Raw genomic sequence first — 25,736 nt, 5'->3', positions numbered from 1 at the left:
CAGGAGCTCCAGATCCCCCTGCCTCAGGCCCCAGAGTGCTAGAATTCCAAATATATCCCACTATACCTACCTAGCTACGATGGTTTGTATTGCTTCAAGTCAATACAAAGACGAACTGCAATTCCTTGACTTTCTCTGGGCATAGAAACCGTTTTCATAGATTGAAAAATGGCACCCCGCCCAGGAGCTGTTTAAGGCCGCTGCCACCCTGGGTACCCAGCCTATTGTACCTCCACACGGCTATCACCTCTGGGAGAAGTCCTTGTTGGCTGCTTCCAGCCAGTCCTCACTTGGAAAAGCATGAAAGACACCAGTATGGTTCTTGCCTCATTCATGTTCACCCCTGACACAACAAAGAAGACATTGTACTACTGGGGGCAGGAGCTGAGCGCAGAGCCTATGGCCCACAGAACCAGTGATAGGATTGTAAACTGTCCTCCCTTAGATCATAATCTCAACGGCGTCTCTGTCAGATTTCCTCCGGGGCAAACTCAGTGTGCACCTGTGCAGGTCACTGCCCTGGCAGAGCAGGCTCTTGTAACCAACCCGGGGGCAGGGCCACCTCCTCCACCTCTGTTCAGGCTTGCGTGCTCCGAGCGGTGACAGAAGACTGAGACCCTTTGTAGCGGCACTCTGCGAGACCCGGCATGCCTGGCTGGTCCTGCCCATTTTGCTGTGCTCGAATGTGCAAACCCACAAAGCGGCATCTAGGAGAGCTGCCAGGAAGCATTTACAACGGGGAACAACAGCCTTGTTGTTTGGCTGCCTGTGTGACCGCTGCCAAAGATATTCCTCCATGACTCTCCACGGGAACCTGAGGGGGGTTCTGGTGGTTGTTTTGGTGTTTCGTTTTGGTTTTTTGGGCTTGTTGTTGTTTGTTTGAGCCAGCTCACCATATTGGTCCTCCTGCCTCAGCCTCTTGAGTGACGTTTTCAGGCATGTGGCATGCCCAGCCACCTTCAACCGATTTTGTAATTGGACACATTTGATCTATTTGGCTAAGGTATCATTTTTTTCAAGTAATTTACTCGAGTTAAACTTCAGGCCGTGTAGGCTGGGGCTAGGGCTCAGTTGGTAGACGGCTTGCATGCCTGCAACTTTGCATTCAGTCCTCAGCCTATATAACCCAGGGCATGAAGATGCACCCCTGTGGCCCCACCACTCAGTGGGTAGAGGCCACATGAGTGGGAATTGAAGGTCATCCTCAGGTACTGAGATAGCTGAGATCCACACGATCCTATCATTTAAAATAAAATAAAATGCCCTGGGGTAGAAAGAGTACTTACCTCAGATGCGAGGCTCCTTCAGGGCAGTGGTGGCATGTGCAGAGGCAGGCAGATCTTTGTAAGTTCGAGGCCAGCCTGGTCTACAGAGAGAGTTACAGGACAGCCAGGGCTACATAGTACAAAAGGCTACCCTGTCTCGAAACAAAGAAAAAAATGCAAAGCCCTGGGTTCTGTTCTTAGTACTAGTGGGGGTGGGGGTGGGGGATAAAAAGCAATAAAACTCCTAAGACCTGTATGCCTTCCCTACTTAATCGTCCAATAGTGGGTTCTACATGTGTCTTCCTAAACCACGTCCTTCCCCTCTGCCTACACTCTCAGCAATCACATCTTTTTAAAGCAATTATCTCCCTCTCTTCATATTGATTCAAATAACCATAAACCTTTCCCATCTTCTTTCTTCCCAACTCATCTGTGAAAATGAAATGAACTCAGTGTATATTCCTCTGTGTGTGTGTGTGTGTGTGTGTGTGTGTGTGTGTGTGTGTGTGTGTCATTTAGGGGCCAGGTGCACACAAGCCACGGCACACATATAGAGGTTAGAAGACAACTTTTGAGTTTTCTCCTCTACTGTAAATTCCAAGAATTGAACTCAAATGGTCAGAAGTTTGCAGCAAGCACCTCTTAGCCACTGAGCCATCCATCTCTTAGGCCCAAGAACTGCATTATTAGGAAAACGTTCCTCTCTCTTCATGATTTGAACCTTATATGTTGGATGTAACTTTCAAACATAACGTGCCTTTACTTCCTGTTTTGTTTTTTTCAGACAATCTTGCTTTGTGGTTCTGCTGTAGAATAGACAAGGTTGGTCTCAAATTACAGTCAGGAGCTATCACTTCTGGCCCAAAATCAATTTTTTTAAAAAAGACTGGTACCTTTATTTAAGTTTCAATTGTTATTATTTTCAATTACGTGTATATGTTTTTCCGCAGGTGGGTCCGGGAACATGATCCCAGGTGCCTGAGGAGGCCATCAGATCCCTCTGGAGCTGGAGTTACAGACAGTTATAAACCATCACTTGTGGGTGCTGTGAACTAAATTCAGGTCTTTTTTCTTTTTTTTTTTCAGAGCTGGGGACCAAACCCAGGGCCTTAGCGCTCTACCATTGAGCTAAATCCCCAACCGCAATTCAGGTCTTTTTTTTTTTTTTTTTTTTTTTTTTTTTTTTTTTTTTTCGGAGCTGGGGACCGAACCCAGGGCCTTGCGCTTCCTAGGCAAGCGCTCTACCACTGAGCCAAATCCCCAACCCCAATTCAGGTCTTTTTTAAGAGCAGCAAATGCCTTTAATCCCAGCACTCAGGAGTCAGAGACAGGCAGATCTCTGCGAGTTCGAAGCCAGCCCAGTCTACAAACGACTTCCAGGACAACCAGGGCTACACAGAGAAACCCTGTAACAAAAAAAAAAAAAAAAAAAAACAAAACCCAAAATTAATTAATAATAAGATGTAACACTTCTTTTTATTCCTTTTCTAGGATATAGGCTCTTACTCTGGCTGGCCTGGAATTCTCCATCCTCCTCCCTAGCCTTCTAGGTGCTGGGATTACATGTGTACACCACCATACCCAGCCACATAAAACAAAGCCACTGTGAGGGGAAAAAAGATGTCCTCCTCCTGTGAGCCAGCGTTTCCTGTAATGAGGGAGGGGGGCAGGCAGTGTGCCAGTGCTGTGGACGGAGAAACACCAACAACTCTCTCCCCAGTGTGGGGTGGTTTGTACTTACACACGCACGGCTCCTGAAACACTAGACACAGGAATTCCGAAGAGGCAGGATTAAAGATTAAACAAATCAGCCGGCTGTGGTGACATGCACCTTTAGTCCAGTACTTGGAAGACAGGAGGAGCTCTATGAACACGAGGCAAGCCAGGCTACAAAGAGAAAACAGAAAATCGAACAAATCTATTCTGAAAACTTTTTTCCCCCCAACACGGGATTTCTCTGGGTAGCCCTGGCTGTCCTGGAACTCACTCTGTAGACCAGGTTTTCCTGGAACTCAGAGATCTGCCTGCCTCTGCCTCCCAAGTGCTGAGACTAAAACTGGAGGGCACCATCACCCAGTACAAATGTTCTTTAGATACCAAAAGGAAACCCAAATTCACTTAGAGCTACTGAATCCATGTTGCAAGAGTAAAGGCATTTAATTTACTATGCACCTCAGAAAGCTCCAGGTAAAATATTCCGAGGAATATACACAAAGAATTCAGAATATAAAACTCTCCATGTAATTAGTAGTCATATTAATATTGGAACTACAGTAGAAAAAAATAGCTGTCTCCTAGACTCTCCCAGGAGCCCAACTGTGTAGCGTTGAGAAGGTGGAGTTGTTCTGAGTGACCGGGAAGTCCAGATCATTCTTCCAGTTCTCCTAGCAGCTCAACAAAGTCAGTGATGTACCACTTGGCATTGTCCTTAACCTGCTGCCTGATCACGTTGCCTCCAAAGCCAATGAAGGCATCCTAGAAAGGAAGGGGGACGATTAGTGACTCTTAAAATGGCACACCCAGAAACATAAAAAATATGAAAATACTTAAGTGAAAATTTATCTATATCATACATATATATGCATATGGGTGTACATGTGTGTGTGTGTGTGTGTGTGTGTGTGTGTGTGTGTGTGTGTCCAGTCTCACTCTCTCTGCCTCCAACTTGCTGATGTCGGCTCTCAGCTTCTGCTCGAGCGCCAGGCCTGCCTGCCTGCCTGCCTGTCACCATGCTCCCTGCCATGACCACAGTGGACTGAGCCTCTGAAGCCGTAAGCCAGCCCCAGTTACATGTCTCCTTCCCTGAGTTGCCTTGGTCACGGTGCCTCTTCACAGCAGTAGAACACTGACTTAAGGTAGCTATTCACAGATATTGCTAGACTGACTGTCTTTTCGCTGCTTCATGTTCTTATGATATCTATGCTCTTATTTAACTTCTGCTGGAAAGTTTCAGCCAACGTAAAACAACAGCGCTCTTGAATACATACAGCGGGAGGGCAGGCTTCCATGTCCGTGGCTCCGTCTCCAATCATGATTATTTTCTTAAAGTGAAATTTTTCCTTTAAAAATCCAATAACTTTTCCTTTCCCACCTGACTCGGCTGTCGGCTGCGTCTCGTCAAAACCTGCGTACTCACCTGAAGAGAAGGGGTAACATGATTAGATTCAGAGTCATTTTACTCCGGCTAGCTGGTTTATACGGCTGATACCTGACTTAAATATCAGTGTTAAGTCTAAAATAGCCCTGGGCACAGTCACACAGCACGGAACCTGACCCCTGCTCCTGCGGAGGTCGCTCTAGTGGTCAGCTTCAGGTGCATCCTCTAAGCTTCCGGTGCAGGGCTCTAAACTTTGAGCTAGCAGAGCATCACAATACAGCAATTAGTTTACCACGTTAACTTGCTGCTAACGTCACCTGAAGGAAATACAACTTAGTCTCACTTTTTTTTAAAAATAGGATCTCATGTGGACCAGGCTATCCTTCGACTTACAATGTCCTAGGATGAGCCTAAATGCTGACCCTCCAGCTCCCACATCTGGGGTGCCCTGATCCCAGGTGTGCATGCACACCCATGCCTGGCTGCAGCACTGGGAACGGAACCCAGGGCTAGACCGCAGAGCACTCTGTCCCCCAAATCCCATCCCCAGCTCCAAATTTATTTCTATTCTTACAGCAGTTAACACATTCACTAATGGGTCTGGGGCTGGTTTGGTGTGTTTGCGACTGGGTGTCACTTTGAAGCTTAGGCTGGTGTAGGACTTGAAGCAATCCCCCAGCCTCAGCCTCCCAGGTATAAAGAGCGTGTCCCCATGTCTATTCACTCATCCGTTTGTTGTTGTTGTTGGCCTTGTTTTGTTTTTATTTTTAAAGATGGAGGCTAAGTAGCCACAGATGACCTGCCACTCCTAATCCTCCTGCCTCTGCTTCCCAAATGCTGGGATTACGTGGGTCTTCCCTTCCCAGGCGTCGAGCTTTCTTCAGTCAGTGGCATGGAGTGGGCCTGTGTGGCGGTTGGCAGCAGCAAGCTAGCAGTCAGACCTCACCTTCCATCTCTATGTGGGTTCCGGGAATTGAATTTGAGTCAGGCTTCTTTGGGGAGCGCCTTTATCTGCTGAGCCATCTCACTGGCCCTCGCTTGATTTTAAGATTACCAGCTACCCAAGGAGGGAATTGTGGTGCATGGCTTTAATCCCACAATTGGAAAAGCAGAGGCAGGAGGATCTCTGAGTTCAAGGCCAGCCTGGTCTACAGATCGAGTTCCAGGACAGCCAGGGCTACACAGAGAAACCCTGTCTCAAAAAACAAACAAACAGAGAAACAAACAAACAAAAAAGATTGCCAGCTACCCTAGGACATAGCCAAGAGTCTTGTGTGTGTGTTGAGACCCGGTTTCACATAGCCCAGGCTAGACCTGAATTTACTGCGTATACTATGTTCAAAGACCTTGATCTTCCTGCTCACACCTGGGATTATAGGTAGGGGCCATCCTGCCTGGCTTATGTGTCAACCTAGTGCTTCAGGCAGGGCAAGACCTCCACCACCCCAGCCCCAGTGCTTTGTCTCCTGTTTATTTCATTTTTTATTATGTATTTATTATGATTATTTTTATTGTTTTGAGAGAGAGAGAGAGAGAGAGTGAGAGTGTGTGTGTGTGTGTGTGTGTGTGTGTGTGCGTGTGTGTGTATTGGTTGGCAGCTCACTATGGTCTGGATTCCACACACTCTGCTAACAAATTCAGGTCCTCCAAATGCACAGCCTGTACTCAACCGCTGAGTCACGTCTCATCCTGTTTTTGGTTTTTAGAGACAAGGATTTGTTCTGTATCCCAAACTGGACTCCAATGTGAAATTCTCCTGCCTCAGTGTCTCAAGAGTGCAGCATAGCTGGAGCCTCCGAGATGATGTAAGATGTAGCTGTGACCGCAGGTGACCCGAGGGCGGTGGTAAAGCTGCTACCCACTGGCCCAAGTCTTTCTTGGGTCTAAATTGCTCCAGCTACAGTAAGGAAAATGCAAAGGGTTGACAAGGACAGGTGACAACCGCGCCTGTTCTGCAGAGCAAAGAATACCAAGGTGCAGACAATATCAGTCAGAAGAGCCGTTCATGAGGGCTGGAGACAAGGCTCCAAAGTGTACACAGCTCTTGCAGGGGACCTGAGCTCAGTTCCCAGCACCCAGGTCAGGTGTCTCACAACAGCCTGCTACTCCAGCTGCAGATCTGATCCCCTCTTCCGGCCTCCAAGGTCACTTGTTTGTCACACAGGTTTGTTTTGAAGATGTATTTGCTTTTATGTATATGTGTGTGTGTTTTCCCTGCGTGCTTGTCTGTGCACCACATGCGTGCCTGGTGCCTTCAGAGGCCAGATGAGGGAGAAGGATACCGTGAAACTGGAGTTACAGGTAGCCGTGGATACCAATATGGGTGCTAGAAGTTAAACCAGGGTCCTCTGGAAGAGCAGCTGGTGCTCTGAACCCCTAAACCACGTCTCCAGTTCCCATTAAAATGTCTTCAAAAGAACAATTCATGTGGGGCTCAGTGGTTAAGAGCACTGGCTGCTCTTCCAGAGGTCCTGGGTTCAATTCCCAGCACTCTCATGATAGCCTCACAACTGTCTGTAATTCCAGTTCTAAGGGAGCCAATATACTTATACAGATATACCTACAGTCAAAATACCAATGCACATGAAATAAAAATAAATAAACCTTTAGGATGACTGTTAATTATTATTGTTATTGTTATTGTTATTATTATTCATGTAAGTCTTAACTCCAGGGCCACCAGTCCAGTTACATTCCGAGAGACACTACAGGATATACTAAATAGCAGAAGGGAAAAGCAGGGAGTGTCCTACCATTAAGGTCTTACCGTTGAAGTAGAATTTCAGCCTATTGGCAAAGACATTGGTTGTGGGGATGTTGAGCTTTGCAGCGACATGCTCCACAATACTCCTAAAGCCCCCGGAGATGAGGAACACCTGAACATTCCGCTCCTGGAGGCGGCTTACCAGCTCCCTACAAGACCAAGCACATCAGTTACTCCAGGAAGGAAACAGGGAAAAGATGTTAGGGGTTCCCCACTCCCACCCCCATCCAATGCTGGTGGTCCAAGGATCATACCTATGAGGATAACGTTTTGTTTGTTTTTCTTCTTTTTTGTTGTTGGCTGTGGGGGTGACTGGTGATAGGGTGTTGTAAATTTGGGATGTGTGTGTGTTTAAATAAAATTACTTTATTGAACTTGTAGCTGGTCAGAACGGTCGTTCTGAGGTCAGAAATCTCTCTGCACTTTTACTACCAAATCCCTTTTCATTTATGTACCCGCTTTTGTTTTCCTTTGTTGTGTGGATGCCATTTTCAATGTCTTCACTTTGGTTGTGTGTTGTTTTTAAGACAGATTCTTGCTGTGTACAACCAGACTGGCCTTGGCCTCTCAGGATGAGTATCTCAGACATGAACCACCACAGCTGGTCCCGGCTTTCTGGTTGGCTTGTCTGTTTTGCTGGCTGCTTTTGAGATAGGATCTCATGTGTCTGTGGACTATTTGGAATTTCTGATAACCTACCCCCACCTCCCATGTGCTAGGAGTACAAGGATATGTCACACTGACATCCAGCTTGTGCGCATGCGTGCATGTGTGGGTGTGCTCTGAGATGAGGGAGGTAGGGGTGTGTGTGTGTGTGTGTGTGTGTGTGTGTGTGTGTGTGTGTGTGTGTTCTGAGACAAGGTCTCACTCTATAGCCCAGGCTGGTCCTGAACTCAAGATCCTCTTGTCTAAGCTTCCTGGGTCATAGAATTACAAAGGGGCGCCACCATTCCCTGCTTCATGTGTGCTTTTTCAGCTGCACTTAGCAAATAATGGGTGAAACTTTTCTGCTTTGGGTAACCATTGCACCAACACTAAGATAGATCATGAAACCCTAAAGAGGCTTGGAGAAGGCGGGAGGACAGACAGCAGCAAGACCAGAGGGTGCGGTAAGAGCAGACAGAAGTGAGACAGCCACACAGAAGGGAGCCCAACAACAGCATCCTCTCAGGAGGAAAGAGCCTCACCAGCCCAGCTGGTAAGGAGCCGGTGCGCTAAGAGCCGAGCGAGCCGTGCTTACCTTATCCCCGGGGTCAGGTGTGGCGGGTGTTCAGCCAGCAGCCTCTGCACCTGATCCCTGGAGGGCTGGATCAGTGCCAGGCGCTCAGTGAGCGCATCTTTGAAAGGCAACGCTCCTCCCATGGCTCTCCGCGTCCTAGGAGGAAGACCCAAGGATCAGGCCAGCTGTCAGAGGTGTCCTTGAGAAGTCGTCACGCCTTCCCGAGCCAGGACTTTGAGATAACCATCAGGAAGAAGGCAGTGCCATAAACCCGACTCTACACAGATGTGTACAGGGGTCCGCTTGAGAATCCCACTGACACTCGGAGGTCATGTACCTCGAGCCCACACACCGTCAGAAACCCACGCGCCCCACACATAGCACCGTGCTTGCAAACCGTGGACTTTTATAACCGAGAAAGAAAGCAAAGGTTGAAAGGTCTTGCAGCAAACAGCTGAGCAGGTGACAGCCGCAGCTAAGGTGTCACTACTGCACAGTGGGGACGGCAAAGAGAAGGGACAGATGTTCTAGCCTGGATCTCTTGCCACTGAAGCAGTAAGGCTGCACTTTCAACCATGACAGGAGGCACTGGATGTTTAGAGCCCGGGGCCATCTTCTTGGATTAATCATTTTCCCAGCCTGCCTAAGAATGTGTCTCATCGGCAGAGACAACCGTGTTTTGCTTCCTTTGTTCTTGCTGGAATGTTTGCAGATGGATAATGAAGACGGGGCTCTAGTAAATTCAGTCCTAGGCAGCGGGAGGGAATGCCTAGTGCTTTATCTTAGCACTGGGCCAAACCCAGAACCCAGAACTGAGACCTAACCCAGCCTTCCATCCAGTCACATTCCTTTTGTTTTGTTTTTTTTTAAAGGTGAACTCTTTACCACATCATAAAGGGAATACAGACAGTTCGTACATTTCAGACACTGCAGCCTCCACACCACAGAATTTGGCCAGCTCATCGATGCCCTCTTCTCTGATGACTGTGCTGTCAACATCAAAGCACACTGCATCAGCCGAGCAGAAGAGCTTCCTCAGCTCCGAGTGGGAGACCATCCTGGGAAGAGTTTTCCTCCTACAGGAGAGAGAGAAATGAACTTGAAGGGGTTGGGGATGTGGCTCGGTAGTAGTGTTTGGAGCGTGTATGAAGCCCTGAGTTTCACCCCAGGACCATCTAAGTTGGGCGCAGTGGTGTATGCCTGTGATCTTAGCTCTCAGGAGTGGAGGCAGGAGGATCAAGAGTTTACAACTGGGGCTGAAGAGATGGTCCAGTAGTTAAGAGTGCTTGTGGCTCTCCAGAGGACCCAAGTCCAGTTCCCAGCATCCACGCATGTCAGGCAGCTCACAACTACGTGTAATTCCAGCTCCAAGGGAGCACACACACTTAAATAAAAATAGCAACAGTCAGGTTTTAAAACGAGAGCTGCTGGGCAATGGTTGCACCTCTAGTCCCAGCACTTGGGAGGGGGAAGCAGGCTGATCTCTTAGGTTCAAAGCCAGCCTGGTGTACAGAGTGAGTTCCAAGACAGCCTGTCTCAACACACACACACACACACACACACACACACACACACACACACACAGAGAGAGAGAGAGAGAGAGAGAGAGAGAGAGAGAGAGAGAGAGAGTGTTTAAGATCATCTTTAGCTATATATAGCAAGTTTGAGGCCAGCCCGTGCTACACCAAACCCTGTCTAAATGGTAGTGGGGAATTGATCAATAGGGAAAGAAGCCTGCAGCCAAACCTTCGTGCCTGGAAGCCACATGGTGGAGGTGAACAGAGGAATCGCAAAAGGTTCCTATGACCCCCACACTCACACTGTGCTACACATGCATCCTCACTCACAGTAACGGAAGGAAGGAAGGAAGGAAGGAAGGAAGGAAGGAAGGAAGGAAGGAAGGAAACAAAAAAAAGAAAGGAAAAGAAAGAAAACAGGCAGGCAGGCAGGCAGGCAGGCAGGCGTGCTCCCCAAACCCATCATGTGAGTCACCCGCACAGGACAGGGAGCCCCAGGCTGAGGGAAAGCGAGCCAGGAAGATGCATTATGTAAGAACTGAAGTGAGACAGTGACAGAATCACTGACAGGACCCGGACTCAGAACCAGTGAGAAAAGGAAGCCAGGTCAGGCACGGAGCCCGGAGGAAACAACACCGTCCTTAAGCCATCCAGTATTTCAGAGCTGCTGGGCGTGGCCGTGCAGGCCTGTGCTTGCAGTGTCAGCACTCGGGAGGGAGGGGAGGAGGATGGGGGCTAAAGGTCTATCCTTAGGTGTATGATGAGTTTGAGTTAATAAGGTATAGGCAAGCCTGAGCTAGAGATACGAGCTCTAAATAAATAAGAAAATAAGTAAATAAATAAGCAGGTACGTATGGTGGTGCACACACTGTGAATCCCAGCACTAAGTAGGCTGAGGCAGGAGGATCATGAGATTAAAGCTAGGCTGGGGGTTGGGGATTTAGCTCAGTGGTAGAGCGCTTGCCTAGGAAGCGCAAGGCCGTGGGTTCGGTCCCCAGCTCCGAAAAAAAAAGAAACAAAAAAAACAAAGCTAGGCTGGTGCTACACATGAAACTAGTCTAAGATTAGTTAAATAAACAAATGAACAAATAAATAAAGGGGTGGGGTCTGGAGAGATGGCTCAGTGATAAACAAGAGCACAGGCTGAGCTCTATTAGAGGACCCAGGTTCGATTCCCAGCACTCACATGGCAGTTCACAACTGTCTGTGACTCCAGCTCCAGGGGTCCATGGCACCAGGCATGCACATGCTGCACACATCTGTGCATGCAGGCAAACACTCATACACATAAAACAAAACAAAATAAATCTTTAAACAAAAGAAACTGGGGGTTGGGGATTTAGCTCAGTGGTAGAGCGCTTGCCTAGCAAGCGCAAGGCCCTGGGTTCAGTCCCCAGCTCCAGAAAAAAAAAAGAAAAAAAAAAAGAAACCCTTGGCTATAGGGAAAGCGACCTGCTAAATTCAGTTCCTTCAAAGTAAACATTAGACCTCTTCAGAGAGAAAGAAAAGTCACTGCTGGGAACCTGGCTTTTGGGGGAAGGGAAGGCTGGGGCTGGGGGGCTGGAGAGAGTGTGGGCAGAAAGGTCTGTGTTCAAACACAGGCCTGCCCATAGCTTCTGTGCTGCTTGGCCTTCTGTGGGGCAGACTGGGCTCCAGCTTGGCCATGGGCCCATTCGACTTTTTTTTTTTTTCTTTTTTTTTTTTTTTTCGGGGCTGGGGACCGAACCCAGGGCCTTAATCCCAACCCCGACTTTATTTTTTAAAGTGTGCTGATAAGCCCTCCTTAACCAGGGCGCCAAAGTGAAAACATACGTTTTCTTCATGGCTGGATTTAGGCCTGCAATGGGTGAGAGGGGAAAAAATAATCTCCTTGCTCAAACACCTGGCAGCTTTTCCACAGGGAGGATCACCTCTTTCACCATCTGCCTCACTGACCTCTTATCTTCAAAGATGGATTTTATCTGCATTAAGACAGATAACAGCGGGGTACTGGTGTGAGTCCATCATCCCAGCAAGTGGAAGGTGAACAAGAGGAGCAGGAGATTAGGGTCTGCCAAGCAGGGGTGGCACACGCTGTGAGTCCCTGAACCCAGGAGGCCAAGGCAGGGGGAATCTCTGAGTTTGAAGCTACACTGGTCTACAGAAAGAGTTCCAGGACAGCCAGGACTAGAAAGAGAAACCCTGTCTCAAAAATAAAGGGCATTGGGGGGCTGGAGAGATGGCTCAGTGGTTAAGAGCACTGACTGCTTTCCAGAGGTCCTGAGTTCAAATCCCAACAACTACATGGTGGCTCACAACCATCTGTAATGAGATCTGATGCCCTCTTCTGATGTGTCTGAAGACAACTACAGTGTACTGTATCAAATAAATAAATCCTAAAAGGGGGGTAGCATTTAAGGTCAGCACAGTGAGGATAGAGCAGCAGTGGCTCATGGGTAAGAGCACTTGCTGCTCTTACAGAGGACCCAGGTTCAGTTCTCAGCACCCATGTGGCAGTTCTACTCCCAGGAAATCCAGTGCTGCCTTCTGGCTTCTTCATGCACCAGTATGAGTGTGGCATACACACATAAAATAAAAATAAGTAAATCTTTAAAATGGCCACAGAGGCTAAGCACATCCGAAAAAATCAGGATCCCTAAACAATGCAAAATAGATTATGGGAAGCTTCCAGACCCGCTCTGGAGTAGGGGAAAGGTTATTGGCCAGCTCTGGCTGTTGTCTGCTGTTGCAGAAGATTTAGTCAGGTATCCTGGTTGGTACGGAACTCCTCGGGCAACCTGCCTAGCCTATGCTGAATGTTCGGGCTTCATGCCTCAGTTAAAGAGCTAAGATTAAAGGCAGACAGCACCACACCTGGCCATTTCCTTTTTATGATTAAACAAACAGCTATTGTGGGTGAGCGAGAGGGCACAGTGGAGATACGGGACTCTGCAGCCAACCAAGCCTGACAGCCTGAGTTCTCTCTCCAGGACCGATACCCTACAGGGAGAGAACTGACTCCCTAATGTTGTGTTCTGACTTCCACAATGTACCATGGCACCTGTGCGCCCACCGACACACACATACATACACACAATCAATCAATCAATCAATCAATCAATCAATGGGAAAATGCTTAGATAAATAAAACATTTAAGGAAAAGACCAGGGCTGGAGGGAGGTCTCAGGGTTAAAAGTGCGCATGCACACACACTTTTTAAAATGTAAATTTAAAAAAGAAACAGAGAAGTGGCTTAGCAGTGAAGAGCACTGTTCTTGCTGAGGACCAGGGTTAGTTACCACAATCCACATGGTGATTCCTAACTCTTATTCCAGGGACCCAACGCCCTCTTCTGACTTCAGTGGGCACTGAGTGTAAGTTGTACACATATATTCAGGCAAGCAAACACTTATACACATGAAAGGTCTTTTTTTTCCTGAGATATGGACCCACTGTGTAGTGGGGGTTTTGGTTCCTTAAAAACCCAGTTACGTTACAGAAATCTGTCCGGGATTTAATCCCAGGCAAGGAATACGGGGCTGCTTTAGTTTGTCTCTTGCTCTAGCAGGGGTGTGATTTTTGCCAGCTTCACATAGTTTGGTTCTGGGAACTCTGGAGAGGGTATAAATGCCAGAGCTCCAAGAGGGGTAAGAGGCACTGAGAAGACGAAGAAGGCGGCTGCCACTTCCTGATGCTACACCTGGCTGCTGTTGTCGAGGTCTGTCAAGTGGTCATGAGCAAGAAGACAAGACGAAGTTAAAGATATCCTAACGAGAAAGACTGAACTTGCCAGGCTGGAGAGGTGGCTCAGTGGTAAGAGCACCAACTGCTCTTCCAGAGGTCCTGAGTTCAATCTCAGGAACCACATGGTGGCTCACAACCATCTGTAATGAGATCTGATGCCCTCTTCTGGTGTGTCTGAAGACAGCTACAGTGTACTCCTATAAATAAACCTATCTATCTATCTTAAAAATAAACACTGGACTTGCCCCTAGATGCTCAATAACCCCAATCCACAGAAGTAGCCCATAGAGGTCTACATGCCCCTTCCACTCTAACCTTCTTCCTCCTTTGCTCCTCCCTAGTGTTGGGGAGTTGGAAGGGGTAGATGTAAGAAATAATAAAATAATAAAACGAATAAGCCAACACTTCTACATAGCCCTGGCTGTCCTGGAACTCACTGTGTAGACCAGGCAGGCCTCAAACTCACAGTGATTCACCTGCCTCTGCACCCCAAGTGCTGGGATTAATGTGTGCACCATCATAGAGGCAAAACAAATCTTTCTGAGGAAGAAAGCTAGCTATTCACTCCATGTGTAATTCGTATCAGGAAGAGGGTTACTGTGAATTACAGACCAAACTAGAATACAGAATGAGACTTTGCGGGGCTGGAGGGATGGCTCAGTGGTTAAGGGCACTGACTGCTCTTCCAAAGGTCCTGAGTTCAAATCCCAGCAACCACATGGTGGCTCACAACCATCTGTAATGGGATCTGATGCTTTCTTCTGGTGTGTCTGAAGACAGTGACAGTGTACTCACATACATAAATAAATCTTTTAAAAAAAATTAGATTTTGCTACCAAAAATAAAAATAAAAAATAAAATTCGGGGGCTGGAGAAATGGCTCACCAGTAAGGAGCACTGGCTGCTCTTCCCGGGGCTATGGTTTTGATCCAGAACCCATATGGCTGCTCACAACTGACTACACCTCCAGTCCCAGAGGATCTGATCCCTCTTCTGGCCTCTGCAGGCACCAGCCATGCAAGTGGTGCACAAAAGTGCACGTGGGTAAGACACCGGCAAAGCGTGTGCTCTAGGTGAGAAGGTTCGCTTACAGGCAAGCCTAAGGACCAAAAGCATGGAGACACCTGGTACTCACGATTCTCCAGTGCTGGGTTCTCTCTTCCCCTTCCCTTGTTGGTTAAAAATGCACCATAAACCTCAGCTTAGAGGTTTTTAAAGGAAATCTGTGGGTTTTGCAAGAGACTAAAAAACAAAACATGAGAAAATGAACAACCAGGAACAGACTGGTAAGGTGGTAGAGGGGCTAAGGATCATGGCCGAGCTGGTAAAGCATTTGGCTAGCACACGGCAAGCTGGGGGTTCGGCCCTCGGAAGCCCATAAACCACGGTTGATGACCTAGCCCTGTAATCCCAGCACTACAGGGCAGAATCAGTTCAGAGGGCCAGACGTTCAAGGCTACGTAGGGAGTTTATGGTTCAAGGCAAACCTGGATTAATTGAGACTATCAAAAAGAAAAGGAGGAGGGGGCTGATTGACATCCTGGTGAGATTGTTCCAACAATGGTTCAAACCCAGAGTTTCCTAAAACTGCTTCCCCTGGGAGATAGATGTTGGAGCACTGCAGAGAAGAAGCTACAGCTTTGCCTGTGGCTTCCGTTCTGCCACATCCAGGAGTTACCATCCCTAGGAGCCGATTACAAAGAAAAGGTGCGGGAATATGAGACGCACATGCGCGTGGTGCCTTATATCTAAAAGGTCAATATTAGAGGAGGTAAGGAAGCCTGAGGCAGGAGAACTGCTCTGAGTTTTAATCCTGTCTCAAAAACTGGAAAATACAGAATAAAGGAAGAGGAGCTAAACTGTAGGTGGGGCTCAGCAGCGGAGCGCACGGCCCCGCGGGCCACGCCCAATACCACAGAATAACTTAATCACTTACAATTGGGGAAACAAAGTCAAGGGCAATGGAGGAGGAGCCAGAAAATGATTCCGGGGCTGGCAAGATGGCTCCGTAGATAAAAATGCCATGAGACTCTGGTGGCTGCTGGACACCTTGGTGAAAGGAGAGAAGTGACTCCTGAAAGGTCCTGTGATCTCCACAGGTGCACCATGGCGGTAGTGGTGCACAGCCTTAATCCCAGCACTTAGGAGGCAGAGGCAGGCGGATAACTGAGTTCGAAGCCAGCCTGGTCTACAGAGTAAGTTCCAGCACAGCCAGGGGTACACAGAGAAATCCTGTCTCTAAATAAATAGTAAATAAACTGCAAATATTAGCCGGGCACACGAGTACATACCCAGAATCTCAGCCGTCAGGAGGATAAAGCACAGAGGAGTTCAACTTAAACCCAGGCTCTGCTGCTGCTAGAGCCTGACTCAAAAAAAAAAATCCAAATGGGGTTAGGAAGATGGCTCACACAGTAAGAGTTTAATTGGTAGAAGAGTGTTTTGTTTTTTTAAAAAAAAAAAAAAAAAAAAAAAAAAAAAAGCTAGGGGATGGTCAAATGGCTCAGTGGGTAGAAACCCCTCGCTGTGTAAATCTGATGACCCTAGTTCAAATCCCAGAACCTAGACTAGCCTAGAAAAAGAATTAATTCCAAAGTTGTCTTCTGACCTCCACACAAGCACCATAGACCTTGCATACGTGTGCACAAGGGTACACACACACACACACACACACACACACACACACACAAAACAAACAAAATATAAGTGAAGCAGAGTACACAGGCTTATAATCCCAGTGCAGAGAACTAGGAGAAGTGCAGGTTCCTGGGCCAGCTCAGCCTAATTGGCAACTTCCAAGCAAGTCAGCAACCCTGTCCTTACAAAAAAGAGACTCTGGCAGTGGTGGCACAGATGTTTAATCCCAGCACTCGGAAGGCAGAGGCAGGCAGATCCCTGAGTTTTGAGGCCAGCCTGGCCTACAGAGGGAGTTCCAGGACAGCCAGGGCTACACAGAGAAACCCTGTCTTGAAATACCGAAGAAAGCTAACACACCTGAGGCTATGGCAGCGGGATCGCTGCAAGTCAAACCAGCCTGGACTACCTTTAATTTTCAGATTTCAGGTCAGCCTGTGCTAACACACACACCACACACACACACACACACACACACACACACACACACACTCTATAATGTGCAAGATGCATGGAAAGAAAGGATGGCGATCTGGGCTGGAGAGATTGCTCAGTGGTTAAGCCTGCTTGCTGTTCTTGCAGAGAATAGGAGTTTGCTTCCCAGCACCCACCCGGGTCACAGGGGTCAGTTCACAACTTTCTGTAACTCTAGCTCCTGGGGATCTGACACCTTTGGCCTCTGAAGGTACACACACACACACACACACACACACACACACACACACACACACTTAAAGAAAACGAACAAATTTAATGAATGAGAGTTAACACCCAAATTAAAGCTATTCCCTTCTAACTGTATATGGTTATTTCAAATTCTATTTTTAATGAAAAGTATGGCAAAGTCATTTCCCGGTCTGATGAATTTTCTTATCTTCTACAGATGATTCTGCTGTGCCAGATTGCATCATTCATTCAGACTGTTTGTCGTGGAGTATGAAAAAAAAGTGAAGCTATCTAAAATAAGGACCTAAAAAAGGGAAGCCTTGGAGTCCCAGGGGATAATCTACCTATCCAGTAAAGACTCAGAGAGGAGACTGCCCTGGGAGAACGAGTACCGGTGCATCAGAAAGCTGGACACTAGGCAGACTGCTGTGAGCCGGGAACTCACCGCTGTTCCTGGGCCGCGCTGGTGTTCTTGGTTCCGGTACCTGTAACTTTCCGGTAGTAGTGGGGTCTGGAGCTGCTGCAACGTGCGAGCGCTGTGTCCTGAGTGAGGTGACCGGTAAGGCAGATCACAGCCTTCACTCAAAGCTCGTCTGGGATCTGCCGATGCCTCCGGCGACTCCAGAGCAGTTTGGCATGTGTGCTTCCAACTGGAGAAGCCAGATCTCAGCTCTGCAAAACCGGGTTGGAAGGGCGCCTTGGTCCAGCCCCCCAGAGGCGGGGCTTCACGATCCCGCCCCCAACCCCTTCCCTTCCAAGGGGCTGGGCGCCGACAGAGCTACTTACTGTGAGATCTGCGATCCCTACTTTGTTGAGTTGGCTCGAAAGAGTTCCCAGACTTTCAGAAGCTGCTTCCCAGTGCCTGATCCCTGCACGGGAGAGAAGCGAGGGACCTCTGTACTGATTTTGCAATGCATGAAGCTCCTTGTGAGCCCTTTCTGAAACCCACATTTTCTACGCTACCCCTGCAGGAATGCAGGTGCCAAGAAAATTACAAAATCTACAGACTCGCTGGCAAAGTAACTCAGTTGGCAGGGTGTTTCGCCTAGCGTGCGAAAATTGGGTTCCGCCGGGGCAGTGGTGGCCCCCGCCTTTAATCCCAGCCCTCAAGAGGCAGAGACAAGGTGGTCGAGGCTAGCCTGGTCTACAGAGTTCCAGGACAGCCATGGCTGTTACACAGAGAAACCCTGTCTCAGGGAGCTAACATACACCCGGATTACATATGCCTGTAATTCCACCACTCAAGAGGCAGAGATAGGAGAATCTATCCTTCAGTCATCCCGACATTATGAATTTGAGGCCAGCCTGAACACAGGAGAGACGCTGCCGAATAAAAATACTTTGTTCACACTTCAAATTCCCCTTACCCCTCCCCCCCTCAAAAAAAGTCATGTCAAAATCGTTGCTGGGCTGGGAAAAGGCCCTGATGTTATGGAGTGCGTGCTGCTCTTGCAGAGAGAATCCAGGTTTGGGCCCAGCACCAGTTCGGTGAGGTCACTGCCTGATGGCCTCTGAGAGCATCAGAACACGTGCAGAAACATGCAAAAATAATTCTTTTTAACTTAAATGTGTGTGGGGAGGGGGGATTGGAGACAGGGTTTCTCTGTGTAGCCCTGCTATCCTGGAACTTGCTCTGTATACCAGGCTGGCCTCGAACTCAAAGAGATCTTCCTGCTTCTGCCTTAAAATTTTTATTTATTTAATATGTTTGTGTGTTCTGTCTGTATAGACGTCTGTCTGGCATTTCCTGCACACCTAGTACCTGTTGAGGCCAGAAGGGTGCACCTGATCCACTGGAGGCGGAGTTACAGGAGGTTGTGAACTGCCTTACGCGTGCTGGGAATCAAACCCAGGTCCTCTAGAAGAGCAGCCAGTGCTCTTAACCACTGAGCCACCGCCCAGCTCCTATCTTTTTTTTTTTTTTTTTTTTTTTTTTTTTTTTTTTTTTTTGTTCTTTTTTTTCGAGCTGGGGACCCAACCTCAGGGCCTTGCGCCTTAGGCAAGCGCCTACCACTGAGCTAAATCCCCAACCCCATCTTTTTGTTTTTTAATCTTTGCAATTGATCTTTCCCTCATGCCTTTATTTGTGTCGTGTGCATGCGCATTTTCCTGTGTGTGATGGGTGCATGTGTGTATGCTGGAGGCCCAAGGTGTCTTTCTCTATTGCTTTTTTCCACCTTATTTGTAAGGCAGGATCCCTTTATTGAACTCAGTGTTGCTTTGAGGACCACATTTCTGCCTTCCCAGTGGTGAATTTCAGACAGGCCTCCATTCCCACCCTGAATTTATGAGGATTCCATGAATCTAAACTTCCAATCTTGGGCTTGAATGGCAAGTACCTGAACCACCGAGCCACCTTTAGTCCCTGTACCCATTTGTTTTCTCTGTATAGTTGGTTGGTTTGGTGGGAAGGGGGTTGTTGAGGGACAAAGAGAGAAGAGGGGGAGGGAGAGGAGAAAGGGAGGGAGAGCAAAAGAGAGAGTGCCTGAGCAAGGGTGGTTTGGAATTAGAACCTAGGGCTGTACACATACTAGTCAAATGTTCTATCAGTGAGCATTTCAGCCCCAGCCTCCTTACTTCATAACTTGAAAATGAGTCTACATTGCCAGAGTTAGCCTTCAGTCACCCTGCAGCCTTGTCAGTTCCTGATCCTTCTGCCTCAGCCTCCTGAGTGGCTGGAATGTCAGGTCTGGATCACCGGCCCAGCATGCACCTATTGCACTCTGTCCTACCTGTCCCCTTCCAGATGTCACTTGTCCAGCCACTACTTTAGCATATCCAGTAAGAAGTGTGGTTCCCAAATATTTACATTGCAGGAGGCTGGCCACCATCAGGGAATGAAGGCCACCTGAGCCTACAGTGCTGACCATCTGTTTCACCAAGCAGAGGAGGCACCACGGCTAAAGCCAGGCCTCTGCCATGACTGGCACGTCCTGAGCCAGAGACGCTCTCAAACAACAGACTTCAGGCCAGTGGCACATACCTTTAACCTCAGTGCTCAGGAGGGAGGCAGAGGCAGGTAGATGTCTGTGAGTTCCAGGCCAGGCTACAGATGTAGAGTGAGACTCTGCCTCAAAACAAGCAAAACCACTATACAATTCCCATCATCATCTTTGATCAGAGGTCAGAGGTGACTTTGAAGCTCACTATTCCCAGAGTCCACTAGCTCCAAAATGGCCGTAAAGGTGGGGTAAATAACTTCTCCTGTGTGTGCTGGAGATGGGATTGCCTTACATCCATTTATGTAATTACTGAGGGCTGGGGTTCCACAGTGAGCATGTGAAGACAGAGGACTTCATGGAGTCAGTCTTCTCCTTCCCAATGAGCATCCTGGGGAATCAAATTCCTGATATTAGGCCTGGTAGCCAATGCCTTTACCAGCTGAGCCATCTAGCAATTTTCAGAGCTCTGATGAGGGAGGGTGCTTGTCTAGGTTCAAGCCTAATGCCAGGTGAAAACATAGGCAAATTAGGAGTTCTGAAATAACATTTGGTAGTAACTTTAAAAGAAGTATACTAAAGGATACAACTTAACATATATATATATATATATATACATATATATATATATCAATTGGAATTTTATTTCAAAATGGAAAACTACTACAAATATGAATGATTACATGAGTTCATTTGTGCTATTACTCCTACTTTACATGTTTATTAAATAAACTCCAGATATTTAGGTTTCTTTTTTTTTTTTTTTTTTTTTTCCGGATCGGGGGCCCGAACCCAGGGCCTTGCGTTTGGTGGGCAGGTTCTCTACCACTGAGCTAAACCCCCACCCCCACATCGAGTTATTTAAATAAAACATATCAGCTATTCCTGGTCCTTAGAGCCTCCTCATCTTGTGCCTGCACCACGTTTGGGCACAAGATGGCAGTGCTGATGTTCAGGCAGAGCACATAATACATCTTTAAAAAATGCCACTCCCCACACTTGGGAAGCAGAGACAGGTGTTCTCTATGAGTTACAATCCAGACAGGACTACACAATGAGACGCAGTGAGACTATCTAAACGAACAACAAACAAACATACATAAAAACACACAGACAAGTGTCATAGAAACAGCAGCAACAACAAATCATGAACAAATGCCATGACAGTGGCTCTCAATCCACAGTTTCCACCCCACAGGGGTTGTATATCGGATATTTATGTTCCAATTCAAAACAGCAGCACAATTACAGTTATGAAGCAGCAATGAAAATAATGTTATGGCTGGGGGTCACCACAACGTAAGGAACTGTATTAAAGGGTCGCAGTGTTGGGACCACTGGGCTAGAAGTGTGCAGCATAGTGAAAACCAGGATATTTATAGAACTCCTCACAAGTTACTGACTGAATACAAAGAACAATTTTACTTTCACAGACTTATTTTTATTATTTTTAATTCTATTGTGGGCTATGTGTCTGCATGTGAGCATGTGCCTGAGAGTGCAGGCCGGACAGAGGCGTGAGAGGCCCTGCAGCAGGAATTACACACGGTTGTGGGCTGCCTGCTGTGGTGCTGGGAGCCCAGCCCGGGTCCTCTGTGAGAGCAGATGCACGTCCTCTTAACCACTGAGCCATCCCTCCTCCAGCTCCAAAGAGAAAAAAGTTACAGCTTTCCAGTCATCTGGAGACTTTCAAGTAAACGATCAAAGTTAACGACATGAATAACGGGATAAACTGGGATCACATGACCCTCCTTAAGCCACAAGGACACACCATCTCTGTAATATTTCTTGTCAAAAATAAATTTAATCATTACAAAACACCAAACCACACAGAACTAAGTCTTTAAAATAACCGCTCCATACTCGTGCCAAGTTCAAGCAGAGAGAGTGGTACGGATCTGTTAATCTCAATACTCTAGAATCTGAAGTGAGAGGACTGCCAGTTTGAGGCCAGCCTGGGCTACACAACAAGTTTCAGGTCATCTTGGGCTACTTATTAAGTCTGACTCAAAACGAAATCTGGTGTGGCGATACATGGCCATACTCTGGAAACAGAGGCAAAAGAATGAGCACAAGGTCATCCTGAGCAACATACTAAGTTTGAGGCTAGCCTGGGCTACATGAGACCCTGTTAGTTTTGGGGTTTTTTTAAAGATATAAATTAAGAAAATAATGAGGTCAGGGTTTGGGACTGTAGTTCAGTGGTAGGATGTACACCTCTTCAGACTGAAGGACACGACACTGATTACAATCCTGGATAAGACCCTAGGACAGAAGCAACACATCAGAGCCATGGCTAGGGAATCTCGGGCTAAGTGATGATTAATCGTTTTGTTTGGGTTTTGATTTCTTTTTAATAAGCCTGAATGTTGTTGCCTGAATGCATGCATGAGCATCACATGTGTGCCTGGTGCCGTCCGAGGTGAGGAGAGGGATTCAGATCCCCTGGAGCTAGAGTGAAGGATGGTTTTGAGTCCCTATCTGGGTACTGAGAACCAACCGGGGCCCTCTGTAAGGGCGGCACATGCTTTGAACTGCTGAGCCATTTCTGTGGCCCTCTTATGTCTTTTAAAGATTTTCAAATTAGTTTTAGTTATGTATTAGGGACAGTCTGCAAGCAATCAATGCCCACAGAGCCAAGAAAAGTACATCGGTAACTCAATTCTAGGGGGTCCTGCACGCTCTTCTGACTTCTGAGGGTATCAGGCATGCAAGTGGTATAGAGGCAAACAGTAAAACACTCATAATCATAAAATAAATACATAATTTTTAATGTTTTTTTTTTGAGACCGGGTTCTCTGTGTATCTCTGATTTGATGTCCCGGCTGTCCTGGAACTTGATTTGTAGACTGACCAGGTTAGCCTCAAATTCGGAGATCTACCTGCCTCTGTTTCCTGAGTGCTGAGATTAAAGGTGTGGTGGCCAAGCAAATCCCAGTACTTGAGTGGGCAGGAGGATCAGGACTTTAGGTCATCTTCAACCAGTGAGTTTGAGGCCAGTTTTGGCTACATGAGACCCTGTCTGAAAATGATGGGCTCAATGGTCAAGGTGCTTGCTTCCAGGCCTAGTGGCCTGAATCTGATCCCAAGGACCCACATGGTCCAGGAGGTGGTGGTAAGTGGATCTCTGTGAGTTTGAAGCCAGCCGGATCTACAGCAAGTACCAGAACAGCCAGGGCTCCATAGGAAAACACACACACACACACACACACACACACACACACACACACACACACACACACACACACAGAGTAGTCCTCTGACCTCTAAATATACTCTGGCATAGATGCAAACACCTATACATTCACAAATGAGTGTAATAAAACCTTTTTTGAGACTCTGTCTCAAACAACCACAAAACTCTTCAAAAAGATGGGAAAGCAGTTGTTGGGGGTAGACCAAAGAATGTAATAATCACATATCTCAAATGTATCTTACAGGCATCCCAGCATGTATGTGAAATGTCACAGAAATTTTTAGTTGCAAAATATCAGAATAAATTTGGCCCAATGGGAAATTGGTGAAATAAATTATGATGCAGTCATTTAGCGAATTAGGCCACTGTAAAAACAAAACAAAACAAAAAAACAAAAAAACAACAACAACCAAAAAAAAAAAACCAAAACAAACAAACAAAAAAAAACAAGCCATGTGGTGGCACTCACTTTTATAGCACTCAGAAGGCTAAGGCAGGTGGATCTCTGAGTTTGAGGCCAGCCTGATATACAGACTAAGTTCCAGGGCAGACAAGGCTACACAGAAAAACCATGTCTCAAAAAAACAAAACGAACAAAAAAACAAACAAAAACAGTCTAGTCAGATGTGGTGACGCTCTGATATCCCCTGTTGAGAATGACAGTCACTGGGACATACATAGTTCAGAGGTTAAGCTCTCCCACCCAAAATGTGTAAGCTAGGTCTAGTGCTGCATGCCTGTATTGCCTGCATTTAGGAGGTAGGCAGATCGAGCAGGGGGCTCAGAGGTTAAGAGCACGGGCTGCTCTTCCACAGGTCTTGTGTACCACACTCAGCACCTAACATGACAACTCACAACTGTAGCCCTAGGAGGCCTCTTCTGGTACGCAGATATACACACAGACAGAATGCCTATGCACATGAAATAAACAAACAAATAAATAGGAGGTAGGTAGAGGCAGGAGGATCAGGAGTTTAATGCTAACCTTGTCTGCATAGTGAGACCTCGTCTCAAAAGAAAACAAGCGGAGTTGGGGATTTAGCTCAGCGGTAGAGCGCTTGCCTAGGGAGCGCAAGGCCCTGGGTTCGGTCCCCAGCTCCGGAAAAAAAAGAAAAAAAAAAAGCCACAAACAAAGAAAAAGCAGCTCCAATATACTCTTCGCTAATGTTTTAGGGAATGTTATATTATTTCCAGTGTCAGCATTGAGTTTTCCTGGGCAGTCTTGAGTTTTCCAACTCAATCCAACATTTTCTTGCCCTGTTCTCTACTTTGTAAGCAGACAACTGACTTTGCAGTCTCCCTCTGCCTCATTTTATCAGCAGTGATGATGAAACTGCATTGCCTGCCAAGTGGTCTACAGACGTAAACATGAGTCTTCTGCATGCCAAATATCATATGCACAGCTTTTGCGATCTCTCAAATCTCCAAACCTACTTTAAACATTATACTTAGTGTAGCCAGAATAGCAAGAGGTTTGGGAATGTCAGTCCGATGACTGGTTAGTTCTTTTTTTCCTTTTTAAATTTTCTGTATTTCGAACCTATACACCTGCTAAACCTTCTGTTTTCTTTGGACAGGGTCTCACTACGTAGCCATGGTTGGCCTGGAACTTGCTATGCACACCAGGCTGGCCTTGAACGCACAGAGATCTGCTTGCCTCCCATGTTCTGGGATTAAAAGCATATGACACTATGCCTGGCTATGTATCGTTTCTGTAATGAGTATCACACAGATGTTGAGGGGAATGAGAATTTCTTATTCCTATCAAAATGGCAAAGCCTTCAGTATAGCTCAATAGAATACATCTAACGGCATTATGAGTTGTCATCTGTGTGAAGAAGTGACTCATATTCATATACGTGTTTAAAAATTCAGCACGTATTGTATCTATACCTAAGTGCTCAGACATACTAGCAGGGGAAACATCTATACGCTTAGTTTTTTGTTTGTTTTTTTTTTTTTTTAACGTTTAAAGGAATGCTTTCAAAGACTGGGTACCACTGTCCAGCCATATATCAGTTTTTAGCAGGCTTAGTTCATAACACATTGGAGGTTGAGGTAGGAGGATTGCTACGAGTCCGAGCTAGACAGTGAGTTGTCTAGCCGGGACACAGAGTGAATCTTTGTTTCATATTTTTAAAAATTAAGAAAACAAAACTGCCTCAATGACCTGGGCCCTAAGTATAGACTGATTCTTGAGGTTCCTCAACGCCCATCGCACCACTCCTAAAGCCATCTAGTACTTTCTGCCTAGCAATAATGCTCCCGTCAAACCCCGGGATTTTAAAATGACCAGGTTAGAGGAAAAGGGTCCATTTTCTGTGTTCCCACATTTACGGATAAAACAGGCAAGAAAAATGAACCTGGGAAACCTCGCGAGAGTGTGAGGGAAGCATCCCGGAGTCCAGTAGCTAGAGACACCCCGCAAATAGAGGCCGACACCTCTGCTTCCTGTCACGCCCAGTCGAGTGCTGAGGTCGAAGCATCCCTCACACAGGAGCAGTAGGGCTTTTCCTGCAAAACTGGCCGCGCAACCGCCACGCCGTAATCCTTAAAGCGCGGAACCGCAACGTTGTGAGGCGAGCACAACGGAACCTTAGAATTCGGAGTGCGGATTACCGGAGAACAAGTTTCTCGGATGCGCAATGACGTCGCGACTTGGCGTGTGGGCGGGCCCAGAGAGACCAGCGTCAGGATAAGCCAATCAGCGGGCAC

The 25,736-nt window shown here is 47.1% G+C and overlaps 1 protein-coding gene across 1 annotated transcript; it reads right to left on the bottom strand.

The window, feature by feature from the left end:
• Positions 1-3,397: 3,397 nt before the first annotated feature.
• On the bottom strand, positions 3,398-25,666 carry Psph (phosphoserine phosphatase). Its single transcript, XM_032886472.1, has 8 exons — positions 25,385-25,666; positions 17,673-17,755; positions 17,332-17,558; positions 9,263-9,421; positions 8,367-8,501; positions 7,130-7,275; positions 4,253-4,401; positions 3,398-3,740 (listed from the first exon to the last, which is right to left on the bottom strand). The coding sequence occupies exons 4-8, from the start codon at positions 9,400-9,402 to the stop codon at positions 3,633-3,635; spliced, it is 678 nt and encodes a 225-aa protein (XP_032742363.1). The 5' UTR covers positions 9,403-9,421; positions 17,332-17,558; positions 17,673-17,755; positions 25,385-25,666; the 3' UTR covers positions 3,398-3,632.
• Positions 25,667-25,736: the final 70 nt, after the last annotated feature.

This window comes from Rattus rattus, chromosome 16 (assembly GCF_011064425.1).
Source record: "Rattus rattus isolate New Zealand chromosome 16, Rrattus_CSIRO_v1, whole genome shotgun sequence".
NCBI classification, from domain to species: Eukaryota; Metazoa; Chordata; class Mammalia; order Rodentia; family Muridae; genus Rattus; species Rattus rattus.
This window is presented reverse-complemented; position numbering and strand designations above follow the sequence as displayed.